Source organism: Engystomops pustulosus, chromosome 11 (genome assembly GCF_040894005.1).
Source record: "Engystomops pustulosus chromosome 11, aEngPut4.maternal, whole genome shotgun sequence".
Taxonomy (NCBI): Eukaryota; Metazoa; Chordata; class Amphibia; order Anura; family Leptodactylidae; genus Engystomops; species Engystomops pustulosus.
The window spans coordinates 72,227,632-72,243,399 of record NC_092421.1 but is presented as its reverse complement, the minus strand read 5'-3'; the positions used below and the strand labels follow the sequence as shown (position 1 = coordinate 72,243,399).

Genomic DNA, 15,768 nt, shown 5'->3' with positions numbered 1-15,768 from the left:
ACTCTAAAAAATTTTTTAAATTCCTCATTCATCTTCTATATTCTCTCGTATAGAATAAGTCTTCAAAATCCAAAATCCAGAAACCTCCACCCTCATGGATCAGCTGATTCCAGCTACCCCCAGTATAGGTTGAATAGATCTATTATCTGTAGAGATATCAAGCTTAGTTATTGCAGTCTAAGTGCATGGGAGCTGAGCTGTAGTTACCCGGCTTGGCCACTAGTCAGAAAATAATAATAATTAATATTAAATTCCTTTATATAGCACCATTATATTCCACAGCGCTGCACAGAGCTCGTCAAATCGTTCCCCATGGGACTTACAATCTAATCAACCAACCAGTATGTTTTGAAATGTGGGAGGAAACCGGAGGACCTGGAAGAAAACCATGTAAAATGAGTTGTTCTTCCTGCTCTGCTGGAAGTTGAAATAACTAATATGAGTTGAAATAACTCATATTAGCCGGTATACACAGAGCACAGCTGTTTTCCTGGTACAGGAGGCGGCAGGAATCAGCTAATCCTTAGGGTCCTGGACATTTGAAACCCACCCAACTCATATTGATGACCTGTCCTATGTATAGCCATGAAGCCCGAAAACCCCTTTAATAATTGCTCATCCACTGACAATAGAAAAATGGCTGCGTGTCAATGGAATCTGCCCTTGTAAAAGGCAATTAAAGGGGCTGCACCATGTTTACAAGTTATGCAGTGGATAGGGGATAACAAGCTGATCGGTGAGTAACCGGCTGCCAATCAAGAGACCGTGACCTACCCTGGAAGTGTAGTTTTCACTAGTGAGTGAAATGACGGATCAAGCATCAGGGCGTGTTCACACGATGCGTTGCGTTTTTTGACGCTTCAGCCCTGATCACATGCTGAGGTTACATTGTGTTTCCACTGCATCTGCTAAAACGCAATGTAACCTCGGCATGTGATCAGGGCTGAAGCCAGTGGAATGCGTCAAAAACGCCTCAAAAAAAGGGAGGCATCGTGTGAAAGCGCCCTCAGGACTCAGGTATCTCTGATACAGGGATCACCCAACATTCCCACTCCCTGTCTAAGTGAGTGTTGGAGATACCCTAGCGCTGTGCTCTGAATTTATGATGGGACACATATTGCGGCCACTCCATCAATTTGTGAGAATGGGACCCCCTACTCCAGATAACTGGGGGTCCCAGCAGTCAGGCCCACGCTGATCAGCTTGCTATTACCTATCCTGTAGGAAATGACTTGGAAACATAGTACTAAATATAATCTGCACCCCCATACACCTACAAAGCAAAGCCAAATATTGGCGCGTGCGTTCCCATACACCAGAATATAGAAAATGTCTTATTCTTTTCCCACCCACTATAGTCTCCCCCCATTATCCTGGCTGTTATACGTAGGTAGATAGATACAGCACCGATGAGTCTACGTCCTAAGGGCGTGTTCACACTTTGCGCTTTGGTTGTGTTTGCATTGCATTTAAAACGCATTACAACAGCTGAGGAGAGGCGATCTGCCTAATTACATTACTATTTACATTTGTTAACACACTGTTCACAGCATGTTTACAATGCATTATGTAAACACAAATGTTAACAGTAATGTAATTAAGCAAATCACCGCTCCTCAGCTGTTGTAATGCACCTTAAAACGCATAATGTAAACGCAACCAGAGCGCAACGTGTGATCGCGCCCTCAGGCTCACGGTATGAATAGTAGTGTGCATCACAACATTTTAGGTAATTATTACATAATATGGCGGCCATGGAGGGCACGGGGTGCTAGATTGTCCTTCACCTGGGATAAGAGAGCTCCGTGTTCTTGTGATAAGTTTGTCGTATTTTTCCTATTTACTGTACGTTATCTCCTTCTGGAATAAACAGCAGATGGGGCCGTTCCCATCTGAACTCTGAAGCAAACAAGTTCATGTTCCCTTTTCTATCACTTGAGACACAACAGATGTGAGTAAATCCAGGTCATGGGGGGGGGGGGGGGGTGTTTGGGCCATGGCGTAAAGTTTTGCTTTTTATGGAATTTTGGATATCACGGATACACTGAGTAATAGAAGAGTTTTCCTACCTTTTGATTGGACGACTGCTGCATCATTGTAGTGGGGATGCTGGAAGCCATATTACCAAAACGTCACAGAAAAACTGATGAGCGACGTATAGATACGATAGCTATTACGGCCCATAATCGCAGGGTGATAACTCTCAGACGATTATTCTGTGTCTCGGATTTCGGAGTTTCTGTATTAGAACAATAAAACCGTGAGAATAAATACATTACAACTTGTACAATGTGAACAGTGCAGTGTGCAGGGCACTACAGAGGGTACACAATTAAAGGGATCTTCTCAAAAACAAGCAAGAAGCCCCCGAGTAACCCTATGTACACTGGGAGATCAATGGAGGACAGGCATCATCCATGCACCAAGAGCTGACAATCTAATATATTTTGTAATCATTGGGCTTCCCAGCAGCAGACATGTATCCCCAGCACTGACTGTATTATATAATAACCAAAACCTTCCCGTATAGCAACTCTGACTTAAAGATTATTCAGCTATTAATAAATTTGAGATTAGCATCACCACATTACACTCAGGTGAATGGAGTAGTTTACCTATGTATTTCAGTAGGTAAAGAAAGTCTCCATTAATGGCCGGCTGCCATGTGTAGCTCATGAAAACTGACTTGCAACTTGGTCTGATCCCGCAGACTAAACACAGAAACACAGTGCATAGGATGGGAGTCCTTGCATCACACAGAAGTCTGATGCAAGGATTCCACGTCTTCAAGCTGAACTGAAGCTCCAGTACAGTATAAACTTTTACACTCAGCCAAAAGTGAGGGAGTCCTTGCATCATATTTCTGCATCCTGGGCAATAGGTTCAAATGAACACATATGGTTTCATTTCCCACCTATATCGGAAATCCTGCATAACCCCTTTATAGACAAAGAGCACGACAATGACAGGGGGATATAGTGAAATACTTACAATGAATCAGAATGATACAAGTCCAGATTTATTATTGGCAGCACTTCCATAACCCTAGCAGCCCCGGACAGGGGGGAGTCACACATCCTCAATGTTGATAGCACCAGCCCACAAATCAGAATGCCCCTCAATACAAATGTGACATGAAATACTGTTGTGATAGAGGACACAGAGAGGGAACGCATGGTACAGTGAAGTCTCATACAAGTCATCTGGAGGGATTCAGACACTAAATGTTTCACATACAAAAGCAGTAAATAAGATAAAACTTTTAAAACATCAACAATACAACTTTCTCCATCATCATCTGTTGGAGAATCTGGAATTTCTTTGTCTTGTGTCAGTCTTTAGTTACGTGACATGTTCTTCTCCATTCACATTAAATTCTGCCGGATTTACATGTAGTTTGACATTGAATATTTCCCATAGTCACCTGGGAAGCAGATGTAAAAGTACCAATAGTCACCAATGTACTGGAGGCCATAACCGTGCTGTCCTCCTCTATCAGGCTGGTAAGGGTAGTGGGGATAGGGGACACATGTATGAGCACAGGGGTCTGACTATAGAGTCCCCCCGCAATCCACAGAGCATGACCCCGGGTTTCAGAAATTCCAAAGAAGTCAACAAAGTTCTGCCGGAATGTAGAGGGTCTGGGAGCCTTTGTTGTCTCCTCTTGATCATACACTGATCCCCTATTCTACAGATCGGGAGTTGTTTCCCTTGATACAGCCCTGGCCTCATCACATGTCCGAGAGCAAAGATTATCGGGTTTTCAAGAACAGCCAACTAAATTTGGAAATTAAGCCAAATGTACAGTAGAAAAACAAAGTATTCACAAAGTTACTCAAACCTTAAAGATTTGTGGAAAGAGATTTTCCCATTTACAAAAGGGGTATGCGAAAACGTGCTAACAGGTTGTGTTAGAGGAGGATGGTGTCCACAGGGTCCAAGTATTGAAGCCTCTACCTGAGCCCCCTGCACAGTGAATACTCTTAGATGTAGGGATCGTGGTAGCAGCAGATCCCTTACAGATCAGCAATAATTACTGTTCAGAGAAAATCCCTTTAATGGTTACCCCATACAGTATGTAATACAATCTGGATAGGCAGTGCCTCACCATCAAAGACCATAAGGCGAGTAGCTGCTAATGTGTAATGGTGCAATGTGAAATGAGAAATTAAGTAACTGTGCAATAAGTCTCAAAGAATTCACTATATCTTTTACAGGATAAGTGATGAGTGGATGGATGATATTTGGCACCGCCATTGATCATCAGTCTGCTGCCTCTCGCAAAGCACATTGCCGTGCATTGTACAGTGGCTGTACTTAGTATTGCAGCTAAGCCCCAACCTGGTCATGTGACAAATGGATGTGATGTCACCAGAAAATTATACGGAAGCTGCGCTGAGTGGAGAGCCACAACTACTTCACGCTGATAATCTTCAGGGTGCCCTGTGAATCTAATAATGATCACCTATCCTAAGGGTGAATGATCAATACAAATATATATATATATATATATATATCAAAGGAAATCTACGATCCAGGTCAAGCATAATAAACCAGGGACACTTATTCATAGATCCAGGCACCGTGACTGTCGTAATCTTCTTATATTTTTTACTTCTATTATAAAATTCTGCCAATGAGCCTAATAGGTTCTGCGGCCGTTACATGCGCCACTCCGTGCTCTAGCTTCTCAGGCTGTGACACTGTGCAGGATCACTCCCCCCCCCCCTGCCCAGCTGTGAGATTACAGAGGTCAGAGGGAGGAAGTAGTGCTGAGGGAGCAGCCTGTGTAACAAATGAACCTGGAGAGGCTCTGGTAACACCACCAAGAGCACATGTAACTCATTTACATATTTTTAAAACTTAAAGGGGTTTTCCCAAGAACAAAAGTAGGGCCCTATCCACAGGATAAGGCCTAAATTGCTAATCAGTGTTGAGACCCCCACAGATCCTGAAAACGAGGGGTCGGTCGGACCCCTCGTCGCTCCGTCAGACTAATGGAGCAGACGGCTGCGCATGACCGTTGCACCATTAATCTCTATGGAGCTGACGGAGATCGGTGAGCAACGTGCTCAGCAATTTACGTCAGCTGCTTAGAGATTGATGGAGCAGAACGGTCATGCGCAGCCGTCTGCTCCATTGGTCTGACGGAGGTACATTGGACCCCATCGGACCTCTGGTTTTCGTGATCTGTGGGGGTCTCAGCCCTGAGACCCCCAAGTAAGACCCTATCCCGTGCATAAGGCCTAAGTTTTCTTCATGAGAAAACCCCTTTAAGAAGCTGAGAGGCCACGGATAACAAATATAAGACAATTACCACAGTCCGGGTGCCTGGATGTGATGTCCCTGGTTTATCATGCTGGATTTTCATTTCCTTTACAACCTCCCTATTTCTTAATCTATTCAGATTTTGTGTCAATGGGAACAAACTCTGATCTCAAAGTCATATTTCCTTCCATTTGTCCCCTATTTTATGCCAATGTGAATTTGACAGCAAGTAGAGGACAACTAAAGCGGAAAGTGACTGCAGAATCAGACCACACATTTACTTTGTAGTCTGTTGCCATGGGGACACATACATCTCCAGAGTAACCATTGTTACCAAAATGAAGATAATTCTGATTCAAAACTTATTGCAAAGTTGACTTAAATTTTTCATTCTATTTGCACAGATTGAATAATAAAACGTTAGTGATGGAAGTCAAGGCCTTTTCCACCTCGTTTTGAGCCATATATGATATTGTTCTTACAGTCATCAATAGTTTCTTAGGGTAAAACTGGAGAGAACGGTTCATTTCTAAAACGCACAGAATTATTATAGTGTTCATGCAAGGATCTCCCAGATGTGGATGTGGTCCCATAACTAATGCGAGGACAATTCACCAGAGTCACATTCCTCCTGGTGGCCATTGAGCAGCTTCACTGCCGAGGTCCTGGATAGGGAATTGCCCTGCATCAGATGTATTAACCCGTCCAGTCTGGTGTCCAGATGCTCCTGTAAATGTCTCATTCTCTGATCGATGTGAGCCATCAGTGTCCTCTCCATACGCTCCATGTGTGCGGATACAAGCTTCTCCAGAGCAGGATCAGTCTTTTCCTCCCTACAAAAAGAGAGTGCAATAGTAATAATTCACCTTTCCTAGCAGTAGTAGATACACCAATAACATGGAGGTATATACTATCCTCTATCTGCTCATATATGGTTATTATTAGTTCAGAGCACTGCTGTCAGCCCAGTAGAATGGATTGGCTTGTTGTTTATCTCTATGTATCAGCTATCAGAAGTGAATTCTACATGTAATTGGTTGGAAAGAAGCAGAGAAACAAAAAAAAAAAAAAAAACTTTGCCATCACTGAAAGCTGGGATGACAAAAGGAACCAGTCAGAGGATTTTCCCATAAAAGGAAATCTGCCACCAGGATGAAGGATTGTAAACCAAGCTCACTGACATACAGGTGTGTGCCTCCTCTGCCAGGATCTGTTCTTCTTTAAGACTCCTATAGCCCCAGAGGGGCTCCAGGCTCTATTAACACCTATGTAACCCAGAGCCCCTGAGGCTCATCTGCATAATTTTAAAGGCATTTAAAAAAAAAACAGGGCTTAAAAAGCTAAAAGAAGAGCAGATCCTGCCAGAGGGGGCACATGCCAGTATATCAGTGTGCTTGGTTTACAACCCTCGATCCTGGTGGTAAATGTTGTTTGACCCCTGAGTACACCAGGATGTACTATTATGTCCTGGTGCTGCGGGGGTGTATGGAGAGAGCCCACCGGATGAGCTCTCTCCATACACAGTGGGTGTCAGCTTTATAATGCAGCTGACGATTGCCTACTCTAGTCAGTGTAGGTTTGCCCTGTGTAATGATCTCTAATAGCCAGTAGATGGCAGGCTATTAGAGATAATCAGTAAAATTGCTCTATACTGCTATACAGTATTATTGCAGTAGATAGTATGAGTAATCAGACCCTGCAGGGTTAAAATACCCTAGAAAACTTGTTTTTAATAATTAAAAAAAAAAGTTTAACTCATCCCCCTTTCCCTAGAACACATAAAAATAAACAGTAAAAATCATAAAACTTGTTCGGTATTGCCACATTCCTAAATGCCTGTTCTATCAAAATATAAAAAAGATAGAACGTGAAAGTCGGATCACATCAGGCTTGTTGTGATCTACAGAAGCTGAGATACATTTCCAGGAACTAAAGAACCAAAAATGGGGGAATCGGAAGGGACTCTACCCTTTCAGCCTCACTTTGGAGGAACTTTTCAGTTGAAGAACTTTTCAGAGATACTTACTTTGGTGCCAGGGAGGATTCTTGTCGGGTTTCTCTACAAAGACCACGCAGGAGAGGCCCCAAGGATTCAGCACCAGGAGAACTTTGACCTGGGCCCAGTGCATTTTGCAGCAGAGAAGACATAATAGACTTCACATCATTCCCTGGACTTATCTGTTGAACAGACGAGTGTGACGTGGAGGTTTGTTCTCGATTTTCTCCATTTGCATCAGGAATGTTGTCAGCCTGTTGCATTTGTTGTCTGGGCTCCTCCTTGATTTGATCTCTGCTTTGCTGAAAGCTGCTAAAGAGCTGCATGAAGTGTGCGCCAAAAGGTGCTTGGTGCTGGAAGGAACAAATGTAAGTAGATTTTTAGTAATCTGAGATCCTAATGAGGACACCAAAAATATATGGTGGGACATTTGTCAGTGATTCTATACCAGAAAACTGGTGTAGAAGCCCTGAAATAACCCTTATTCCTAATGAACCACATATTTCAGGGCTTCTACGCCAGAGGACACCAATGGGGGAGTAAAAAGGGCATAAAGGGGGCGAGGCCGGCGGTGGGCTGTCACAGAGAGTTAATCCTGTGATTACTAATTACAATTAGCGGCTGTTCAAGATGAACGGCCGCTAATTAATTGTGCAATTCTAGACCAGGTCGGATCTGGAGAAGAAATAATTCTGCTGGACAGAGGGGTGCCCGATGATAAATGTCCCCTGTGGAGTGAAGTAAATTCACCTTTTACAAAACCAAGGAATGAAGTGCAGAGGGACTCACCTTCTGCTGTGCACGGACCATGCTCATGAGCTGCTCTGCTCCAGGGGACATTTTTCCGCCCATGCTGTCCATAATACTCTGCACACGATCTAGATTAATGGACGGACCTGCCACGTGTGACCCCTGGGAACATCTTTCAGGGACAGAGGTCATCTGCACGGATATCTCACTCACCAGGACACTGCATCTGCCACCAAGTGATAGCAGCTGGTAATGGAAAAGAGAACGTTATCAGAAGGGTAACTCTAACGTTTAGTACTCGGTGTATGTAATATACATATGGACAGCATTATAAGGGTGTTCTAGTCATTACAAGGTTTAGGGTAGGAGATAACTGATGGGTGTCTGACGATGAAGACTGTCACCCATTACAAGATTAGTCTTGTCTCTCATCCTTACAGGACCACAGAAGAGGGGTAAATAACACTCAACTACCTCCAGCTGTCCTCGGAATTGAACACAGCAACAACACACAAGCACAAGCTGCTGCTCGGTTAATATGGAAGACTTGGAACCCCCGTTATTGTCAAACACATGCAATGTGGTGCCTTAAACAGTAGGAAAAGTACCTTGACAGTGCACGATGGCACCGGGAACTCCAACTTCAGATGAGTTCTGTACAAAATAACAGGACTGTCTTCTTCGCTGCTGTTCAAAGTGCATAATCGCTCCCCGCGACTGGTACCCAAGTACTCCTCTTCTTGTCCATCTTGGGACCCGCCATAAAACTCAATGATCCTTGCTTCACTGCAGATAGTAACGCTCAGTATCCGATCTTTCCCTTGCGCTGCGCACTGGAGAGACAGGGAGCATGAACTGTCTGCTGGGGAGGGTGACGGCAGCTCCAGAAGAACACAAAGCTCCCTGAAAGGAAAGACGTGCAACAGGAGAAACAGAGGTTAATATAAGTTTTACCACATGTAAAAGGTTTAAAGTCCTGCGGGCTCCATGCCTTTCCATGCATTCTCTATGGTCACAGACGGATGGTTTATGCATTTGACCATCTCCAGGAGTCACATATACAGACAGTCCCCAGTTATGTACAAGATAGGTTCCATAGGTTTGTTCTTAAGTTGAATTTATATGCAAGTCGAAACTGTATATTTTAGAATTGTAGACAAAAAATTTTTTTGCCCCAGTGACAATTGGGAGTTTTTTAAATTTTCTCTGTAATTGGACCAAGGATTATTAATAAATCTTCATTACAGACACCTTACAGCTGATCATTGCAGTATGGGACTATAGTAACATCCAGAGAGGTCACCAGAGGTCACAGTGAGCAGAGGGGTCCGTCTGTAAATAGGGGGACGTCTTTAAATCGGGTGTCCTCAAGTACGGGACCGTCTGTACAGTGAATGTGTCGGCAAAGTGCAAACACAACCTGTCACTTTATTCCAGGACCACCACTCCTTTAATAATGATATCCTATTCTCATGACCTGAGATGTTTTACCGTGTCTCCCCCGAAAATAAGACAGCATCTTATATTCATTTTTGCTCCTAAAGAAGCACTAGGTCTTGATTTCTAAGAATGTCTTATTTTTCGATGTACAAGAATTCTAATTCATTGGTGAACAAAAAAAATATATTTGTTCATACATGCACCTACCACCCGTTCTACCTTTATAGGTAGAATCGTGGTGGTAGTTTCCCTTTAACATTTTGAAACCGCATGATAAGAATCAGCTACAGTCATCTACATAAGTCTTGAACTTACATTTCCTAGTCATTGCCTCAAAAACTGAAACAAAAATTTCCAAGCCTCATTACAGTGGTCAATCCGTCAATCATGGCGAGATTTTATAGAAACCTACTATCCAAATCAATTGTGCTAAACCAGGGACAATTACCCATAGATCCATTAACTGTGACTGTGGTAACCATTTTATATTTGTTATCCACTGTCTCCTTCCTTCTAAAAGCAACTTTTAAAATTATGCTACGGAGTCAGAAAGGATCAGAGGAGTGTTACCAGACCCATCCCATGCTGTAGACTCACAGGCACTGTGCAGGAGCCCACAGTGTGCTGAAACCTCCTCCGCTGTGGTGAGATTACATCAGGCAGGGAAAAGGGGAAATGCTGGGAGAGCAGAGGGGGGAGACAGTGGAAACAGCCTGTAAATCTGCAGCACAGAGGGGCTCTGGTAACACTGCCAGAGCCCTTCTGGCTCATTAGCATCATTTTGAAAACTGATTTTAAAAGGAATGAGGTCATATATAATAAACACTAGAGAATTAGTACAGTCACTGTGCCTGGAGCTATGAAAAAGTGCCTATTCTTGCTTAAAATTCAGATTTACCTGCAAATAATAGGGATAAAACTACATTGCAGTGACCCACCTCTGCCCAATGCCCTGACAGGCCATACCCTGTATATAGCTGGTACTGGACAGTTGGTCTGTGACTGGTATATTTGGGCTTGTGGGGGTTGTGTATTGGGGATGGAGGATACATTGAGATCTCACCTGCAGGGCTCCTCCGCACTGTGGGCAGGGGTGTCAGCAGCACACAGCTTGAGCACAGAGGACAGCTCGGCCTGGCAGTGCCAGGAGCTGGAGCACAGCATAGGGGGCTGAGGGCGCCCACCCAGCACCGCAGCTTGAGGTCCAGACATTCCCCTGCACACACGTCACATGACTAGGAGCGAGGACAGGCGGCCATGGTGGAGACAAACCGGCGCTACAGGGGAAAGACGAGCTCAATGGTGAAAATCAATGACAGCGGCGAACCAGGAAGTGACAGGAACGGGGGACACATTTGCTGCCGCACCACTTCCTGTCAAGGGTAAAAATCACTTCCGGAATCCATTTGCGCGGACATTTTGTTGTAGCCCTACTTGCGGCCTGTGTGATTGTTGTATATGGGTCACAGGGGGGTTAGCATATATTTAGTACAGTGTGGAGGGGATTTCAGGGTCTGGTGGTCTATGTTTTATGCATGAAAATAATAAATTGTAAATCAACTCAAAAATATTCTAGTAACAATTCAATAATTATTTGTAAAATATAAAATTATAGCTGTGTGAATTATTAGAAAAAGGACTCCTGATGACAGGTTCCCTTTAAGAAATCACAACTATTATCCCGCCTCAGCTCATCAAATTTTGCTGCCTGTAAATGGCCTTAAAGGGGTTTTCCGGGAATTATGCAAAACCTCATGGCCCTGGCTTTCCCAACTTTCATAGGGTCAGGAGGGCTAAAATATGTGGTGCGCCAAGGAATTTTTTTTACTCTAAACCACAACTACAGAGTAATTAAAAGAATTCCGGCTCTTCTTAGTGATCTGGCTCATTAGAATCCACTAAGAAGAGTCGGCCCTTCTGGCTCCTGAACGGCTCATGTATAATAGGGAGCCACAGGCCAGTCATTCACCCCACACCACTCCACTTTTAACCCGATTGTATCAGGTTAAAGGGGGCGTGGTGCGCCGGTTAGGGGCAACAAGTAAGCCAACAGCTCACTGAGGAGAGCCAGCTCCCGCCTTTCACAAACAAGAGCCGCCTCGTTCGGGAACGACACATCACTACCACAGAGTATAATCTCCCTTTTAGTGCCCTCCAGCTCCCTGTCACATAAGAGGCCCCTCTTGTACTACCCATGCCGCCGTCAAGCTCCACCTCATATTGTGACCCCCACAGTAAAATTGTAAACAGATACTCACCTTTCCCCCTTCCCTGGGAGCAGCAGCTCCTCTCTCTTCTGCTGTATAACAGTGAAGCCAGCAATCCGGTGTCATCATCTGCTGGCTCTGCTACACACAGCAGAAGCAAAGTCCAGGTGATAGTGCAGGGAGCTGCTGGCTCTCTGGATTATAATTATAATCGACTCTGTCGGTCTTCAGTCTTCAGAGGATGCCAGTAGAGTTGATGCCCCGGCACATTGGACAGAGTCTGAATATCAGGATTTTCCTACTAGATCCGGCGCGGTTGGCAGGTGAGCATGGGCAAGCATAAGGTGAAAAATTGTACCCTGCTCTAGTTCTAAGGCTCGCTCACCGATACATCTGGTTGGCCCAGAAGAGTCTACACTTACTGGATCTTTTGCGGCCAATCAGTGGCCTCCATATTTTACAGTTAAAGGGATTCTGTCACCAGATTTTACCCAATGAAACTACTAGCCCCCTCAGGTAGGAGAGTGGAATGTCCTTTCAAGAATACCTTCTTTTATGTGACATTTTTCCTGTTCACCAATAAAAAATAATCTCCTTAAAAAAAGTCCTTAAATCTCCTATTTTAAACAAATGAGCAAAGAAGAGTCATATTTTGCCTCAGATGAGTCATTTTTAAAAGCTGCAGGTGGAGCGTCACTTCAGTCACTTCTGTCTTGGGATCTGAATACCTCTAATATGATAGCAAAATGTTTTGAGGTGCTATAGAGCCCATCAGGCTTATGGTTCTGGGCGCAACAGAACCACCGATAGAGAAATAGTTGGGAATAGGGAATCTGCCTGTATGTCGGGTTCGGTAGATCACAGAAACACAAGCCCGATGTGATCTGAAAGATAAGATTCTTATGTAGATCTTATATACCCAAGAAAGGGGCATCTGAAGTGACTCTGTATTCCCAAATGTATGCTCATTTGCGCACTACTTAGGAGTCCCTTCTTCCGCACTGTGATCATTTGAGAGTGCGTACACACGTGGCAGTAGCGCATACGTTTTCAAATGCATCAGAACAGCTGCGAATAGATTTCCCTGATTACCCAACGCCCCCTGATAAATCCGGCACTGGGGCAGCGTCATAAGCTGGCACAATTAGCCCCATAGTATGATAAATGTGCCCCAATGAGTGCACCCAGGGAAATGGCCAGGGACTGCCTGTCCTCTCACCACCTCCAATACAGTCACTGTAATTACTGCAGAGTGCGATTATATTAATAATTAACACGTTATTCATTATAATAATCATAAACCGGAATCCAAGAAGTCAAAGAAATCTCACATAATGACCTGATGATGACACATCACCCCATAATGATAAGGCACTCAGACACTTTATCACAGAAGCTATAAATGGACGGTTAATGGGTCAATTACTGCGGATTACGTTTTATGGCAGGTGAAGAGTCAGGAGTCATAATATCATGAGGCACGTGTACAAGATGTGTCTGCCTGCTTCTACATTGATTTCCCAGACCACTCTGTGTATATATTATACTATATATTAGTTATTATTAGTTGTATTAGTTATTATTGAGAATAATCAGTAATATGTGCGCCCCAATTGACATGTCTCCTTTATTCTTAGGGTTAGGTAGGATCACGGGGAAACCAAATTTGTATAGGTTCTATAACATTTTCATATATTTACAAAAGTTAAAACAACTTGTACAAAAAAAAAAAATTCATTTTGCCATCTTATGGCGGTAATAACTTTCTCATACTTCACGCTGTAGGTGGTGTCATTTTTTGCAAGATTAGATGACGTTTTCAATGCTACCAATTTGAGGACTGCTTTTTATATGTTGCAAAAATGGCAAAAAAGTGGAATTTTCGACTTTGGGCACCAATTTCAGTTACAGGGTAACTAATTTTTTTTTTTTTTTTTGCTAGCACCGATCGCAGGTGTTACCAGTAAGGTTTGCTGCAATATGAAGCAAATGCCGCCTTGTATGGAGAGGGCTCAGCATACGCGCTCTCTCCATACACCACAGCCGACATGTGACGGACTAATTATGTCACAAGTTGCTAAGAGGTTAAAGTATCTAAATATTTTTTCTAAATACTCTTTATTGTATTATATTCTTTATATTTTGTGTGGTATATGTCAACTATTTAGAAACTGTGAATCCATGCATTCGGTTGTAGGAGTTTTTAGCATTCTGATTGGAAATCATACAAGTGCATGCAATTTCTTACCCATTGTATTACATCTTCTTTTAGTGACCTGTCCACATCATAAATTCATAGAAGGTCCCCCTGCTATATATTGAAGATACAGCATAGAGGGGCTTTGTTAATATCCCCCAAAACCCCATCTGGATCATAAGCATAATTGTAAAAGTTGATTTTAGAAGAAAGGAGGCCATGGATTACAAATATTAGAAGATATCACAGTCACGGTGCCTGGATCTATGAGTAACGTCCCTGGTTTATCATGATGGATTCTGATGGGAGATTTCTTTTAAATGCAATATATATATATATATCTCTATGATATCGGTGGTTACATTCTGTTAAAACAACAGACCCTTTCATCAGTCGTTCAGTAGGTTCAGCCCACGGTTTCATAACATAGCATCAGGCAAATTTTTGGATGGAACAGAATTTGCATTTTTCTTTCTCCAATGAGCAACACCTGCCTTTTAAGACTCATCAAAGCTGGTTGTCTATACAGACAGTCCCCGGGTTACATACAGGATAGGTTCTATAGGTTTGTTCTTAAGTTGAATTTGTATGTAAGTCGGAACTGTATATTTTATAACTGTAACCCCATACAGAATTTTTTTGGTCTCTCTAAGAAATGGATTTTAGAAAAGTTGGGTTGCCATAAGAACCAGGATCAACAAAACAATTCAATTGCAGACGCCTGTGATAACTGTTACAGCTGATTATTGTAGCCTAGGGCTAAAGTACAGTAAATTACCAACATCCAGAGGTCCGTTTGTAGCTAGGGGTCGTATGTAATTCGGCTGTTCTTAAGTAGGGGACCGCCTGCACATGGAGAGGTCATCTCAATCTACAACAGTTATGTTACTCTTAGAAGTAACAATGTCCTACTCCTGTAACATCCAGCGAGGCTGGTAAACTCTTTCATTTCTACCATGACCGAAATCTCTGTCTTATTAAGGCTCTAGGCACGTTAAACATAGATTCAGCAGAGTGGCATCTGCCTGTATAATCTCTCTCAGGTGTCTGGTAGTCTCTGGTGTGAAATACTGATATATACGGGCCAGATAAAGGGAAAAGTTGTACTCTGGCAGCTTCTTTCCAGTTACTGGAACCCGTCTGATGGCCGTGCATGTATAACAGGTTTCCCAAATATAAATCACATGATGTGAAGATCATATTAAGTCCTACAGTATGAATACACCACTTGTAATGCTGCATCCTACATAATAATACATCTTATAGCTAGTAGACAACATGACGCAATGGGGCTCATTTACTAAGGGCCGAGCGCTGCACTTTTGTCGGACTTTGCACATTTTTTGGGGATTTGCACGGCTTGGACATGTATTTAACAGGGGTCTGCGCTGGGATTGTGTCGCACGCGATCGTTTTCTGTCGCAGCTGCGCTGCTTCCATGTGACACAATTCAGGGAGCGGGCCATTGGACGATCCGGACTGAGCGTGGGATTTAACTTTCAAATTGTCGCAAGCCCCAGCACTTACATGCACCAGGAAGAAGAAGGTGAACTCTGTCGGACTTGAGCGGAGAAGTGACACATGCAGTTTATCGGGCGCACGATCTTACTGAATCGCAGCAGATGTGCATTATACACGGACAATGCACTTTCAGTGAACTCCAGCGGACGGGTAAGTAAATGAGCCCCAATATAGTGTTATTTTGACTGGTTGATAGTAGTGCTTAAAAGAATTGAACCAAGTTTGCAAGTTATCCCCCACCACAGTATTAGGTATAACAAGCCGATTGGCGAGGATCTGACTGCTGGGACTCCATTTATCGCAAAAACGGGACCCCCAGCAATCTGGAGAACAGAATGTCCTGTTCTCACTAATGTCTGGAGCAGCAGATGCAGAATACTATTGGAGTA

At 43.3% G+C, this 15,768-nt stretch overlaps 1 protein-coding gene across 1 annotated transcript; it reads right to left on the bottom strand.

Moving 5' to 3' along the window:
- Positions 1-2,997: 2,997 nt before the first annotated feature.
- C11H10orf88 (chromosome 11 C10orf88 homolog) lies at positions 2,998-10,830 on the bottom strand. The gene is made up of 5 exons (XM_072129528.1): positions 10,518-10,830; positions 8,623-8,917; positions 8,054-8,260; positions 7,295-7,617; positions 2,998-6,101 (listed from the first exon to the last, which is right to left on the bottom strand). The coding sequence occupies exons 1-5, from the start codon at positions 10,664-10,666 to the stop codon at positions 5,864-5,866; spliced, it is 1,212 nt and encodes a 403-aa protein (XP_071985629.1). The 5' UTR covers positions 10,667-10,830; the 3' UTR covers positions 2,998-5,863.
- Between the last annotated feature and the right edge of the window lie 4,938 nt (positions 10,831-15,768).

What these genes read in the sequence shown, in the direction of transcription:
- C11H10orf88 (XM_072129528.1), bottom strand. Translation starts at nt 10,666, where the DNA reads ATGTCTGGACCTCAAGCTGCGGTGCTGGGTGGGCGCCCTCAGCCCCCT. An exon ending in AGTGCGGAGGAGCCCTGCAG is followed by an intron (nt 8,918 to 10,517) that starts GTGAGATCTCAA and finishes CTTTCCTTTCAG; the next exon opens with GGAGCTTTGTGTTCTTCTGG. An exon ending in GAATCCTCCCTGGCACCAAA is followed by an intron (nt 6,102 to 7,294) that starts GTAAGTATCTCT and finishes CTCTTTTTGTAG; the next exon opens with GGAGGAAAAGACTGATCCTG.